Source organism: Azolla caroliniana, unplaced genomic scaffold (assembly GCF_043228905.1).
Source record: "Azolla caroliniana isolate FFs.n. ecotype wild unplaced genomic scaffold, voAzoCaro1.0.p SCAF_21, whole genome shotgun sequence".
Lineage (NCBI taxonomy): Eukaryota > Viridiplantae > Streptophyta > Polypodiopsida > Salviniales > Salviniaceae > Azolla > Azolla caroliniana.
Genome location: NW_028230456.1, coordinates 3,266,295 through 3,280,517, shown reverse-complemented (window position 1 = coordinate 3,280,517; position 14,223 = coordinate 3,266,295). Strand labels below are relative to the sequence as shown.

Here is a 14,223-nt window from a genome sequence, read left to right as displayed (position 1 = left end):
CATGGTTTAATTCCTTGTATGGGATGCAAGTAAAACAAGTGTTGTTGGGACTCCTAGTGAACTTTGTACATGGTAGACCTTGAAAGGCTATCGTCCTTTCTTTATTACAACTAGATAATGCCATGAATCGGTAAACCAAGAGCAACTTTCCAAGTCATTCAATCTCATGGGTCCTCTTTATCAGCCAAGAAGAACTTTCCATCAACTTTCTCGTGTGATGGGAGCTAGAAATCTCTATATATGAAATGTGTCCACATATAGCATGGATATATTATTCACATGTCCATGTCCAATCTACCTACCCTTTCATCTATTTAATACATCCACAAAACATCAAACCCTATGTTTATAAGCCATCAACCACTTCAACCAAAGCTCCTAATCAAACCACTCATATACTAAAGAGTGCAAAGACCACTTTAAGTAACAGAGGTTCATTTATAAGGATAAATTGCATAGAATTTTTCCTTCAGCTTTAGGAACTATAAAATCTATGATAAAACCAACCCACCAAATACAAATAACAAACTTGCATCTTAATTTGCAAAGCTAAACAGAAAACTTTCGCAAAATTCTAAAAATATGTTTAACAACGCCATGCTTGATCTTTCTCAAAATTAGTATATAGATAGATAGATTGGGGCAAAAACGAATACTCTATTCCCATAAAAAACAAATTAGAGATTTCTCTCTAGCACTGATCTCTCATCCTCTTGGACGGTTGAAAATCAGGGTTGAAAATTACAAGGCAGAATCCTTTGCTACTAACATAATATACTCTTGACTTATCTACAACGTATGATATATGTTTATTAACATGTTTTCTACAATTCAATGGTGAAAGAGAATGTTATGCACAATTTTGTTCATGTACTGCTATATATACACAGCCTTTGTTATCAAGGCAAGATCATGATCAATGGTGGAAAGCCACAGCATAAGCTAGCCTCTTTTACGATTTTTTATGTTTGGAGCACATTCCGGGCAATACCATTTCCCTTTTGGTCGACTAGTAATGCTGACACACTCGTAATGAAACCACTCAATTTTGCACTGGAAACATTGATCAAATGATTAGATAACAAAGAATGAAAATAGGCACAAATACTTTGTTACACTGAATTGCATGAAACAAAGACATCATTACAAATAGCCTACTTTATCTACTCACATTATCGTTGTCACACGCAACCATTTCCCCGAAAGAGACTCTATTACAGAGACAATATGTTGGTTCATTTGGATCAATGGGCAGATCAAGATCCATACTCACAGGATTTTCTACCACCTTCAACCTGTATCGTTATCATTGGTTAGGACACCAAAGAAGCGACGCGCTTATATATGTGTGCATATACATGAAGCGTAATATATGGTACATAATCCATGATCCATGATACGTGCTACGTGATACATGATCCCTGATGCATAATACCCAATACACAACACACAATATGCACTGCACATAAATACACAGACATCCACATGTCATAGACAAAGGCATACACAGAAGTCATAGACATAGACCACATGCCATATATAGACATAATGCATCTACAAACAAATGGCATATCTAAACATATTTGCATGCAACATGCATACATATACACATGCACATTTGCCATAGGCATTTATCTATACATTTGCATACAGCATATATACACATTCATCTATAGGATGTACACATTTAAATAATATATATAGACATTCACATATACACACATACTAAAGAAGCCTATCAGCTGAACAGTTTCAAAGTACATACTTTTTGTCGTCAGCTCCAATTTCAATATCATCTTTCTTTCCAGCAGTATCAGAGACCTCAAATTTTGATTCAAAGAGGGATGGAAATATAACCTCACTCTCTGCCATCAAAGAAAAACCTTATTATTATTCATGTGCTTATATGAAAATATCCTTGTTAGCAATCAAGTAATGACCTTTTTTATTTCATTTTCATATGTGAATAAAGTCCTTGTGAATCAAGACAGAGCAGAAGAAAGAACAACACAGACCACGCTTAAGTCCTTGATCAAATTTCTTCAAATACTTATCCAACCGACGTATGTGCCCATCAACCTAGCAAGAGACCATAAATTCTCAGAGAAACATTTGGACAAAACATAAACAGATTTATCATTTTTAGGATTAAAATTTAATTCAATGAAAGTACTCATATATCACATTTTGCCAGAGTAATGAAATTGGCAGCATCCGGAAGGATAAGTTTATCCTTTCAAAAACAATTCAGAAAATAATCTGGGTTTTGGTGTTTGGAGGGGATATGAAAGTGAATTTATAAAATTTTAGGAGAAAAAACATGGTTAGTTTTAGTGCATGATCTCAAACTAGATCATGGACTTCTTACTCTCTTATAGGTTTCAATTGCCAAGCCTATCTTTTGATCAGCAATTGCTTTGCAGATTTCCGCTGAATCTGTTAATCCCTTTGAGAACTGTAACATTTGTGGCACACTTCCAGAATCAAAAACCTTCTTTACATCCTCCAACTCCTGTTCATACTGACCTTCTATTTGTTTCTGGAGTTCTACAGACCATAATACTGTATTAGAAAGAAAAATGTTCCAAAAATTTAATGTTTTCCTCTTATCTACAGAGGTTCAATAATTTTGTAATCATAACCAAAAATTAAAGATAAACTATTGCATACATGTGAGGATGAAAATGGTGAAAAAAAATGCATAGCTTCCTCCTACAGATTGTAATCCCTAATTAAAAATTAGAGCTAAAATATGAAGTACCATGGAATTGAATATCCAGCTTCCCTAGCTCCCTGTATTTGTCGCTGACTTCTGAATGAAGTGAGGCAATACCTATTCAGCATAAAGCCACTGTCAACGTCAAAACCTTGAAGATTCTCAAATGTAACATTTGCTCCATAGAGCATGGGTTTGCATTTTTTTTTTTTAATGCAGAAAACAAGAGATTCCTAACTCATTTTCTTAGCTTTAGTAGTTTATATCATAATGTATCTGTTTTCTATTATCATTGCATATAAGTTTAGGACATAGGTACATAGATGATTCTATTCTCGTATTTCGCTACATTCAACTATCACGACATAGCTAATGTCATTACCAGTGTTCAGAAAAAGGTGCCCATCAGTAACTACAACGCCAGCCAATTTGTCCAACTTATTAGTTGAAAATAGCTATAGAGAACAAAATCTATCGGATAACATATAAATTTTCTACTAGATTTAAGATTTTAAAGTAGTTTCTTATGCATTGAAAGGAAACACAGATGATTAATAAAAATAAATTCCCAAACACAAGCACAAAACTTCCTCAACCACAAATGACAAATGAAGGTTTACATCCATATATAGAAATAAATATGCATCAGCTAAAGTTCATCTTTTTGTTTCGATTCTACCCACTTGTAATATGGGATAGATTTTATAATGCATACATTAACATCCTCTCAGAATTAGGTCGAACAACTTGGGGCCGCATACATATAACCAATGGAGATATTATGATCATATACATGTTGCCAACTAATTGAGATATACACAAATTCTACTTCAGGTTCTCCTTGAAGGCAATATACTTCAGCTATGCAATGTAAGACCCTTGCAATAACTCATTTACAACCCCCCCTTAGAGACTTCTTCATTTCACAACCCCTAGAGACTTCGTCATTTCATAGTATCATGGTCATTGTCGCCATAAAAGCTTGAAAGATGAAAGTATGAGTGTTCTCGTGGTGTTGGATCCAATATTAAACCCTATCCAGAGCATATTTTAGATTTTAGGGATTCGAGTTTAAGGTTACGGATTTCTGATCTTCTAGACCATCCTTCACCAACATTAGCTACTATACCTTGATCTTGATAACCAAACATATGGCATTCTTTACATACCCTTCCAATCCTTCTTCTTTGCTCTTGTTGAGAACTTACTTAGCATGCTAACTTCTTAGATCAAGTCATTTCCCCAAAAAAATTGTTTACAAAAACTATTATGTTGTAATACCTTGTCAAAAACATGAAAACCACTAATTTTTCCAATAGCATCTATGGAAAATTAGTATTGCATCACACAGATAAGAGTTAAATAATATGGATTTTAGTAGACAAACCAAAGTATTTTATGCTTATGTTTTCTCGTCCTCACAAAGGTGAGGATATCTTGTGCCAAGTCATGTTTTCATCTAGCTCACTCATGGACACAGTAGAAATCGAGCATATTCTTTTCATAACGCTCATAGTGGTAATTTAAATACAGACTCATGTGGTTTTTCGTCTATGTTACAAATATCGAACCCTTTTTCTTTGAATCACTATAAAGTCCAGAACCATACTCGTAGCATCGAAAATCGAAAGCACGACCATCAGATTGTCAATCTCACAGTTACTATTGGATAAATCGCAGCTTGAAAAAATTATCTACAATGTTAAACTTCAAGAATCAAAGAGTGGGAATCGGATTCTAACTTCAGCCTGTCTGTCATATTCATTTGGTTCACATGGAAATAGGCAATTATGGATACGATATACGGATACCATAACAAAGCCCTACGAAAATGAAAGAAATGAATAAACGCGTTGGGAAAGGGCAGAGAGAGAGAGAGAGAGAGAGAGAGAGAGAGAGAGAGAGAAGCGTACTCTTGCTGAATTCGTCGAGGTATGGCATGGCGATGGAGGTTCGACTAAAAACCGAAACCCTAGAGCCTAAAAACCCTAAACCCTAAAATTCTAAGCAGTATCTGTGCTATTCTCGTTTTTACAGGTTGGGGACTCTACTAGCACCCGACAAAAATTAGCGTTTATGGGCAATTTCTGAAATACCCCTATACGATTTTCATTATTTCCAAATATACCCCTGAGTTGCCTCCCACCCCCCCCCCCCTCCCAACTCACAACAAAACATTGACAGAACGCCCATTGAGGAAAAACACTCACACATTGACACATATGCTCGATGATCGAAGGGTATTTCGGAAAATGAATGAAAACATAGTGGCATTTGGACATGACACCCCCCCAACATCTTCATCCTTTAGTAAGTAAGTAGCTAATAATATCGTTGTTGGCCTTGTTTAAGGGGAGGACCAACGTGGCAATTTGGGAGAATAAAACATGAGTGAAAAGTATATTGGATTAAATAGTAAGGGTAAACGTAGCATCGACTATTTCTCTCTTGCTATTGGCATGGTTGTTTACATAGTGCTTTACACCCCATAGTTTCAAAGTCGTAAACACGAGAGAACCTAAGTTCGATCGTTACCTTTTAATAAAACACGTCGAAATGTCGAAGACTGAACTTTGTTGTGGAAATTGTCATCTACAAATCAACCAATTTCTTATTTTATATATATGAAATAATGAGGAAATATCATATGTCCAGATTGCCACACTGTAATGAAGTTAATATCTAAGATTGTGGATAGAGAAATTGTTTTAAGGGATACTAATCGAGTTCATCACTTTAAACATGGTTCTTGTTCTTGTGGTGATTACTGATGAGGCATGAATATAATGCATATGTTTTTTATCGACCATCCTCATCCATGCCTGCTCTCTAGAATCATGTGCACCAGAAGAATAATTGCTACAAGGTAACTCCAACATAGTCCATTGGAGGGATTTTATTTTGGTCTAGGAATATCTCCATTGAGCAATATCCACATTCCTTGCGCAATTTAGTGGATGTCGACATGTTTATTCGTAGAGAATTGAATGGGTCACAATTAAAGATTGACAAACTTTGTTTAAATCTAGTGGGATGAACCAATGATTTGACCTTTTCACTCACACGTACATTCAAACATTCATGCACACTGGAGTTGTGTATTTGATTCGTGAGGACGACAATAGTCCCAAACATGACATTTGTACATGGAACAAAAAGCTTAGATTAGAGGTCAATGTATAGTAGTTGTAATGAAGGATTTAAGGCTTGTGGTGGCATGTTCTTCATAATAATGCTCATTCATCGAAATGAATGAAATCCATTCCGGCTCAACAATGAGTGAAATTGGGAGTTCGCAACATTCGACTCAAGCCTAAACCGAGTCATTAATCCATTTTTTAAAAGTTTGGGAATTGGGTTTGACTTGGTTAGAGCTTGAGCTTCCCAAACAGGTTTGAGCTCGGTTTGGCAAGACTCAAGCCGAACCGAACCATTTGGGCCAAACCGGTTAAGGCTCGATCGGTTTAGCAAAACCGGTTTAGACAAACCAATTAAGGAACAGGTTCGGTTCAAATTTGAAAACATCCAAACCGGTTAAGGCGTATAACCGGTTTGGTTTGGACAAGGCCAAATCGGTAAAGCCGAAACTGGTTCCTAAGTGTAGTGTATCAGTAGGTATATATACAGTATATATAAGTTATGTATGGAGACATACTTTCCTTTACTAAAGAAAGACACAGAGCAGAGCTATGGTGTGGTCATGGAATTCTCTGTCGCCCCCGCTCAGCCCCAAATTCTTCCACGTTCCACAAAGCGCTCCTCAGAGCTATGGGACCTCTTCTTTCACTCGCCGAAAACAGCTCCCCTGCACACATATGAACTCCTCTCGTTCCATTGAAGACCAAGAACACTTGAATGGATTCTCCTCCGTCTCAATTAAAGAAGAAGAACCGTTGAACGCATTCTCCTCTGTTTCCGCTGAAGCAGAAGAGCCTTGGAATAGATCCTCATTTGCTTCAATGGAAGAAGAAGAAGAAGAAGAACAACATTTGAATAAAGCATCCTTTGTTTTCATTAAAGAAAAAGAAGAAGATCCTTTAAATAATTTGGTTTATGCTAAACAGGGGAACGGTGATCCTTCTAATATTGACGAAAGGACTGATTCTTCTAAAGATTTGGTGCTCTTAGAAGAAGCTCTGAATAACTTAGACGGACCCCAAATTGCTTCAACTATGATGAAGGTACCCATTTCTATGCCCAAATGCATTTTTCTTCACGAATTTGTTATAAGGTCTGGTCTAGAAAATGATGTATTTTTATGCAGCCTTCTTGTATCTGGCTATGGAAAATGTGGGTGTTTGCATCTCGCCCGAGCTGTCTTTGATAAAATGCAAAGCCGAAATGTTGTCACTTGGACAGCTTTAATCACATCCTACGCTGAAAATGGCCTTTTAGAAGAAGTCCTCATGGTTTTCAAGAATATGCAAATGGATGGGTTCATACCTAATGAGATCACTTTCCTTGCTCTTGTCAATGCTTGCGAGGAACTGGGAGGAAAAAAAGAAGGTTTGTTTATTCATCAATTGATTGTTGATCATGGGCTTGATACAAATGCAGCTTTATCTACTGCCCTTATCAAGATGTATGCGCAGTGTGGTATTGTGAGTAAAGCTTGGGGTCTTTTTTATAAGATGAATGGTAGAGATGTGGTTGCATGGACAGCTGTAATCACAGCTCATGTAAAGCAAGGATTTTACAAAGAGGCTTTACAATTGTTTGAGCAAATGAAGGAAGCAAATGTAAAGCCAAATGCATTCACATTTTCCATTGTTCTTGGTGCCACCGAGGAGATTTCTGAAGGTAAATCTATTCATAGGAATATTATTGGAAGTAAGTTAAAAGGGCAGAACGTGGTTGCTACTGCTCTTGTAAACATGTATGGAAGATTTGGTGATTTGAAAGAGGCACAAAATGCATTCAATGAAATGCGTAAACCTGATTCGATCGCTTGGACTACACTTATTAGTGTTTATGCAGAAAATGGTGAACACGAAGTAGCATTGCAAATCTTTCAGCAAATGCAAGCGAAAAGAGTAAAGCCTAATGCAGCCACATTCTCTGTTATCATCAGTATATATGCGGATCTAGAACTAGTGAAAGAAGGTCAAGGAATTCATGCTGGTATGGTTACCGAAGGATTCAAGCTGGATATTTTTGTGGAAAACACTCTGCTTAATATGTATAGGAAATTTGGAGACTTAGATGATGCTTATTACATTTTCAACAAAATGCGACAGCATGATGTTGTATCTTGGACTACAATAATGGGAAGTTTTATGGACCATGGCCTTGCAAACAATGTCATTTTTCTCTATGATCAAATGCAACACATGGAGATTGAACCTGGCCCTGCCACCTTTGTGTACATTCTTGAAGCATGTGGTGATCTTTCTATGCTAGGACAAGGGCAGCTAATTCATGCAACTATTATTGGCAGAGGAATTAGTATAGAAAATGTCTTAGGGACATCAATCATCAACATGTATGCAAAGTGTGGTGCGATTGAGAATGCACTTGTGATGTTTGAGAGCATGATCTATCATGATGAGATCACCTGGAGCGCAATCATCATGGCATGTGCACAAGAAGGACAGGGAAAAGAGGTGATTGAGCTATTTGAGAGAATGAAACTCAAAAAAGTGAAACCCACTGCCATGACTTTTGTCGGGATACTTTCTGGATGTAGTCAATCGGGCATGGTTAAAGAAGGTTGCATCTTATTTGAGTCAATTAGTAGAGATTATGATATTTTCCCATCTATTGAACATTATGGGTGTGTGGTTGATATGCTTGGTCGAGGTGGATATCTTGAAGAAGCTGAGGATTTCATTGAAAAGAGTCCATTTCCATCAAATGGATGCATATGGTCCGCCCTACTAGGTGCATGCAGAAAGCATGGGGATCTTGAACGAGGAACAAGAGCTGCAAAGCATGTTATGCTATTTGAACCTGAGAATGCTGCACCATATGTGTTACTTTCCACTATGTATTCCACAAAAGACAGGTGGAATGATGCACAAGAACTACTGCAACATATGGTGATGATGGGTATAAAGAAAAAGCCTGGTTGCACTCTTATTGATGTGGAAAACCAGATTCATGAATTTTGGGTCAACGATGAGTTGCCATCAAAAGATGAAGGTGTGCATGACCTATTAAAGGATTTAGAGAATAAAGTGAAAGAGATGGGATATATTCCAAATACAAAGTTAGTATTGCATGATGTTGACAAAGATCTGAAAGAATACATGCTTGGTCACCATAGTGAGCGGATTGCCCTCGCATTTGGTCTTTACAATACATTACCTGGAACTCCTTTGCGTCTTGTTAAAAATCTACGAACATGTCCAGATTGCCACACTGTAATGAAGCTAATATCTAAGATTGTGGATAGAGAAATTGTTTTAAGGGATACTAATCGAGTTCATCACTTTAAAAATGGTTCTTGTTCTTGTGGTGATTACTGGTGAGGTGTGAATATAATGCATATTTTATTATCGATCATCCTCGTCCATGCCTGCTCTCTAGAATCATGTGCACCAGAAGAATAATTGCTACAAGGTAACTCCAGCATTGTCCATTGGAGGGATAAGGAACGAAAAGAAAAACAGGACAATTGAAGGAAAGCTGAAAAATGGCAGGCTCATGCGACTATGAATTATGTATTAATTAAGAAAGCTGGTAAGCTGGTCCATTGCATTTTGCTCCTTACAAGAGCAATGATTAAGAGAAAATCAGGTACAATCCAAAGAAGCATAACTCATGAGCATCTCGAGATCCTCCAATCTGTCTAACTCACAAGATATACCAAGATATTATTAAGTTCTCATGTAAATTGGAACCACATGAATCAGATCACAACCTGGCTTCTCAGTATCTGTATATAGATGCATCACAAAGAAGCTTTGCATAGAGAAACCTAGGTACACTATCGATGGACAAATGTCATATTGCATTATTGATTCCATTCTTATGCTGCATGGAATAAAGAAATCTGTTAGTTTTGTTGGCAGATACTGGAACCTGTCAAACTCTCCTCCAGCAGAATTGTAAGATTGCTCCAATATCCTTGCAAAGTGAGAGAGGAACTAGCACTTGTCACCATCAAATCTATGATATTCACCAAGCAGAATTCACCTCATTTCTTATGTGGGTAAAAAATCTAAGAAGGGAGAATAGAGTAATATGTTTATGTATGACACTGGCGCACGTGATTGTAAACACATGTACGTGTGAATTTAATTTCTATCATGCTTGACTTTGTGGAAGCTTACATGCTGTAGAAGCATTGTCAGTATGGGGCCTGGAGGTGGAATTGGCTATTGCTATAGACATGAAGAAGAACACAAAAAAGGCGATATCGAATAGTTCTTTTCTTAATATATTACCAGTCCATGGAGAAGCTGCAAAGTTGTATCTGAATTTATCAAAGAGTATGGTATAGTACGCGGAGAATGGCCAATCTGGGGTGAGTGTGGAATTGGCTATTGTTACAGGCATGAGGAAGGTGAAAAATGCAACATCAAATATTTGTTTACGAAATTTGTATCTGACATTAGAAGTTTCTCAAGGAGCATGGTATAGTATGTAGGAAGACAAGTCCGCAAGCTGGCAGGGGAGGGGATGCTTTGAGTATCATTGTTCTTCATACCGATCCCTAGATGTTTTCTGGTCAAACTATTGAATGCCCCGTCTTAGTTTAAATGTAACTAATAATAGATTTACACTCAAATCCTTTAGTTGTTGTTGCATGTGAACTTTAAGCATCAACATCCAACTGAAATCCTGCTTTTTAACATCATTTTCTTTACCTCAAAAGTTAATACGACTGCTCAATGATTAGTATTCAACTCATTACACCCCTTTCCTTAAGAATCTCATCAACACATCATCGACACATTCAAAATTCATTGCTAACGGAATCAAATGATGCCCATTTTTCATCATGCCAAAGGCCAAACAGAATACATTGAATGGTTTTATCATTTTTTTTTGACTTGATCAGGCATGTGTACATAGCTATGCATGAAAATACCTGGGGTTAGCATTAACCCTTCGAACTGTCATCGACACATTCAAAATTCATTTCTAACGGAATCAAATGATACCCATTTTTCATCACACCAAAGGCCAAACAGAATACATTTAATGGTTTTATCATTGTTTTTTTTTACTTGATCAGGCATGTTTACATAGCTATGCATGAAAATACCTGGGGTTAACATTAACCCTTCAAACTATCACATAGCTATGCATGTGTACATAGCTTGATCACGGCATAAGGAAAAAGACTAGTTCTGCAGCTACTCAGCTACTGGGTTTTTTCTTCAATTACACCTGGAAAACTATGGTGCACCCTCAAGGATAGCCATTAATTGCTCAGCATTAGCATCCTCATCCCATGAGAGGCTTCTCTTAGATGCTGCCCAAGCAATCTCTGCAAGGTGGTTCTTATTCAAGAGAATATGTTTGATTCCATTAACAATATCAGATAGAGCACCTGTAAGATCCAATCCAAGGACTTGACCCTTGCTCGGATCGAGAAATTCTGCTGCTCCTACTGCTCCACCAGAACCTAAATGCACTACGGATGGAGACATGAAAGCAGCAGCCTCAACGATGGTCATGCCATAGGCATCATATATACATGGATGTACATTCAAGAGCGTCTGACAGTATAGTTCTGATAGCTGAGTAGCATCCATAAAACCTTCATATACAATTGCCTCAGGCATTGCAACTTTGATTCTCAATTTGACATCATCGGCATAGATGCCCATTCTATTTGCACCACTACAAAGGAAAGGAACAATCTGTTGCTCTCTAAGGAATCCAACTAAACCTTCTACCAGAGAAGCAAAAAGCTTGGTATTTTTCTCTGGAGAAATACGCACACAGCAAGTGAAGAATCTTCGCCCATTTAGCCATTCGTTGACAGTCTGACCTTGGGTAATGGAGCTTGTCGCAAGAGCAATGGTACGTAAATCCTCTCTTAAAGGAGGGAAATGAGGTTTAGGTATAACCCCTGACTTAATACCTTTCCCAAGCTCTGTAGCTAGTATGTGTGCATCTCTAGAGCTCAAAGCTGAAACTGCAGATGCAAGGGTCACACCCTTCGATTCTATATCCTTATAGAACTTCTTCTCAGCATCACCATTGTCACCATGATACTCAGATATGGTATATATTCTAAAATTTAGAAATGCCATACGCCAATGGGGATTACCCACAGAATTCCATAACTCTTCAAAAGCTGGAACAGATGACCAATCGACTACCAGGATCCACGATGGATTGAATCTTAGAACAAGCTCTTTATATACACTGATACCATTTGCAAAGCTCTTCCAAGGACACTTCCAATCTAGTCTTCCCCATCCCTCAGGCTCAACATTTACTTCTAGCTCAAATATGCCTAAATCCTTATTCTTGCTTAAATCAAGAATTTCCCTCTGATAACCTTCAAATGCTTTACTTTCACTTTCCTTACCTGGTGCATTTTGATCATCCAAATTTTTATTGGTGATGGGATTAGTTGAGATTGTAGACACGTTTTGCACCTGTTTTCCACTTATAACCAGAACTTCATGACCTCTCCGTGCCAATGACCTTGCTATGGACTGAGCATAGATACCATTTCCACTAAATGTACCTTTCCGGAACTCGAGAGTGATGATCACAATCTTGATAAGTCCAGTTTTATGTTCATCATTGATCTGCGAAGGGTGATTCAGAGGAGGATAAAGTGGCTGAGGAGTCATTACAAACCTAGAGAAAAGAAGTACTGCAACAAAAAGGTCTCTTAGAAGCCTCCACGCAGCAAATTTCACTATGTTTCTTATGAAACTTGAACCAAAACAATAATTTTTATCATGACGATGGTGCCCCAGCATGTAAAGTCATGTGAGTCAGATTGAAACACCCTATTAATCCTTGAGATGAGGAACCTCTGTTTGAAGAAATAATCTGGAAATGCTTTCTAAAGTGCTCTTCAAGCATATTTCAATGACATCGTACTGCTTGCAACTGCATTAAATAATCATGATTTGAGATACTTCCAAACCAAAGTAAGAAGGGGTCAATATGAAAAAATGAATATATAATTCATTATGTTCATACCAATTGTGACACTGTTTAAAAAGCTTATTGCGATGTTGGAATGAATTTCTGGCCTTGCGTCCTTCACGTCCTACCCTCACTTGGATTCTTCACTATAGATTGTGCATCCATCTAAAAGATTGTTCTAAACTGATGAACCCGCACTCACACCAAATGAATGTATCCCAAGATAATGATAATTAATATGGGCCAGAGTTTTAAAGAATCAGAAGCTCAAACATTGCATTTATCATCCTCATCGTTGTTGTATCCATTACTATGAAAGATGAACCCGATCTTCAGGATTTCTTGAGTAAAAATATTCTCTGCAGAATTAAACCACATCTGTTGCCATGAAGTTCATTACCAACTCACGTCCTTCAAATTGCCAAAAGTCTGCCATTATTCTAAGAGATTACATGACCCAGATTCCAAATTTAAAACGTGAGTAATATTCAATCAGGCATCTAAGATTGTGGTGAATAAAGTAATTTCCCATTCATGAACAATAGATAACTAAATTTAGATGATGGGGGCATTATAGATGTCTCAACTTTGTTATATCTATTTCAATCATATTGATTCTAGTGGGCTTTAAAAGTGTGTTCGTTATGCATCTTTTGCAATCATTTTCATGCTTGATCTAAGCATGGATTCTCATTTTTTTACCTTATCTAACAAATTCTAACATTTATGTGGTCAAATTACTGATGCTGGGATACATGAGAGATTAGTTGCTCCTATCAAGGACGGATCTAAAATAACTCTATATGTTGAGCATATGATCTAACGTAAGAACTTAATCATGTCCATATCCATGCTTGTCTAAACTATATATATAGACACACAAACACACACGCACACATGGAATGGACACTCTTTATTGACTAAGTAAAAAATATGAGAGTAAGACATAAAACGGAAATATGTTTTCCTTTATCAGAGCCCACATAGCCATTGTTTACGATTTTGTTTTAATAAACACAGATCTAAGAGATACCTGCATTTCCTCTGGTTTTGCAGGAAGGCTTTGTGGCATAGACAAAGAAATGGTTCCTTTCTTGAACTTTTGATCCAAATTTTCATTAATTTTGCCTCTCAAGTAAAGGGAATATACAAATTTGGGCATTGATGAGAGAAAACACATGCAAAAACATCCTATATAATGTGTAGAGAGAGGGGTATAACGTCGATTTTGGAAATGGCAGGGGTATTGTCCTAAATATACAGGCATCAAGAACACATATCGTGCCATGGTCAAGCCATCATTGGATATGTTGTGCGTTCGTCAATACACTATAATTGACCCCCCTCCTCCCTCCCTCTCTAGTGGGTAACATGATAAGAGTCCAACTACATTTCTATATGTTGTTGGCTTCATTACTCTTGGTTGAAGGATTGCACTCTTC

At 37.2% G+C, this 14,223-nt stretch overlaps 2 protein-coding genes and 1 pseudogene across 4 annotated transcripts; 1 reads left to right on the top strand and 2 right to left on the bottom strand.

Moving 5' to 3' along the window:
- Window positions 1–668: 668 nt before the first annotated feature.
- On the bottom strand, window positions 669–4,741 carry LOC147850365 (PHD finger protein ING1-like). Its single transcript, XM_087336423.1, has 7 exons — window positions 4,630–4,741; window positions 2,762–2,833; window positions 2,369–2,547; window positions 2,016–2,079; window positions 1,766–1,865; window positions 1,172–1,295; window positions 669–1,053 (listed from the first exon to the last, which is right to left on the bottom strand). The coding sequence occupies exons 1-7, from the start codon at window positions 4,655–4,657 to the stop codon at window positions 943–945; spliced, it is 678 nt and encodes a 225-aa protein (XP_087192549.1). The 5' UTR covers window positions 4,658–4,741; the 3' UTR covers window positions 669–942.
- Window positions 4,742–6,388: 1,647 nt separating this feature from the next.
- On the top strand, window positions 6,389–10,448 carry LOC147850364 (pentatricopeptide repeat-containing protein At2g27610 pseudogene; annotated as a pseudogene). 2 transcript variants are annotated; one of them, XR_015531667.1, is made up of 2 exons: window positions 6,766–6,897; window positions 6,981–10,448. The product of XR_015531667.1 is annotated as a pentatricopeptide repeat-containing protein At2g27610 pseudogene, transcript variant X2 (transcript). The 2 variants fall into 2 exon arrangements; XR_015531666.1 differs by having other exon boundaries at window positions 6,389–10,448.
- A 188-nt stretch (window positions 10,449–10,636) lies between these two features.
- On the bottom strand, window positions 10,637–13,947 carry LOC147850363 (uncharacterized). The gene is made up of 3 exons (XM_087336421.1): window positions 13,815–13,947; window positions 12,836–13,140; window positions 10,637–12,742 (listed from the first exon to the last, which is right to left on the bottom strand). The coding sequence occupies exon 3, from the start codon at window positions 12,607–12,609 to the stop codon at window positions 11,062–11,064; it is 1,548 nt and encodes a 515-aa protein (XP_087192547.1). The 5' UTR covers window positions 12,610–12,742; window positions 12,836–13,140; window positions 13,815–13,947; the 3' UTR covers window positions 10,637–11,061.
- Window positions 13,948–14,223: the final 276 nt, after the last annotated feature.

What these genes read in the sequence shown, in the direction of transcription:
- LOC147850365 (XM_087336423.1), bottom strand. Translation starts at nt 4,657, where the DNA reads ATGCCATACCTCGACGAATTCAGCAAGA. An exon ending in CAATTGAAACCTATAAGAGA is followed by an intron (nt 2,080 to 2,368) that starts GTAAGAAGTCCA and finishes GTCTCTTGCTAG; the next exon opens with GTTGATGGGCACATACGTCG. An exon ending in TGATCAAGGACTTAAGCGTG is followed by an intron (nt 1,866 to 2,015) that starts GTCTGTGTTGTT and finishes CTTTGATGGCAG; the next exon opens with AGAGTGAGGTTATATTTCCA.
- LOC147850363 (XM_087336421.1), bottom strand. Translation starts at nt 12,609, where the DNA reads ATGCTGGGGCACCATCGTCATGATAAAAATTATTGTTTTGGTTCAAGT.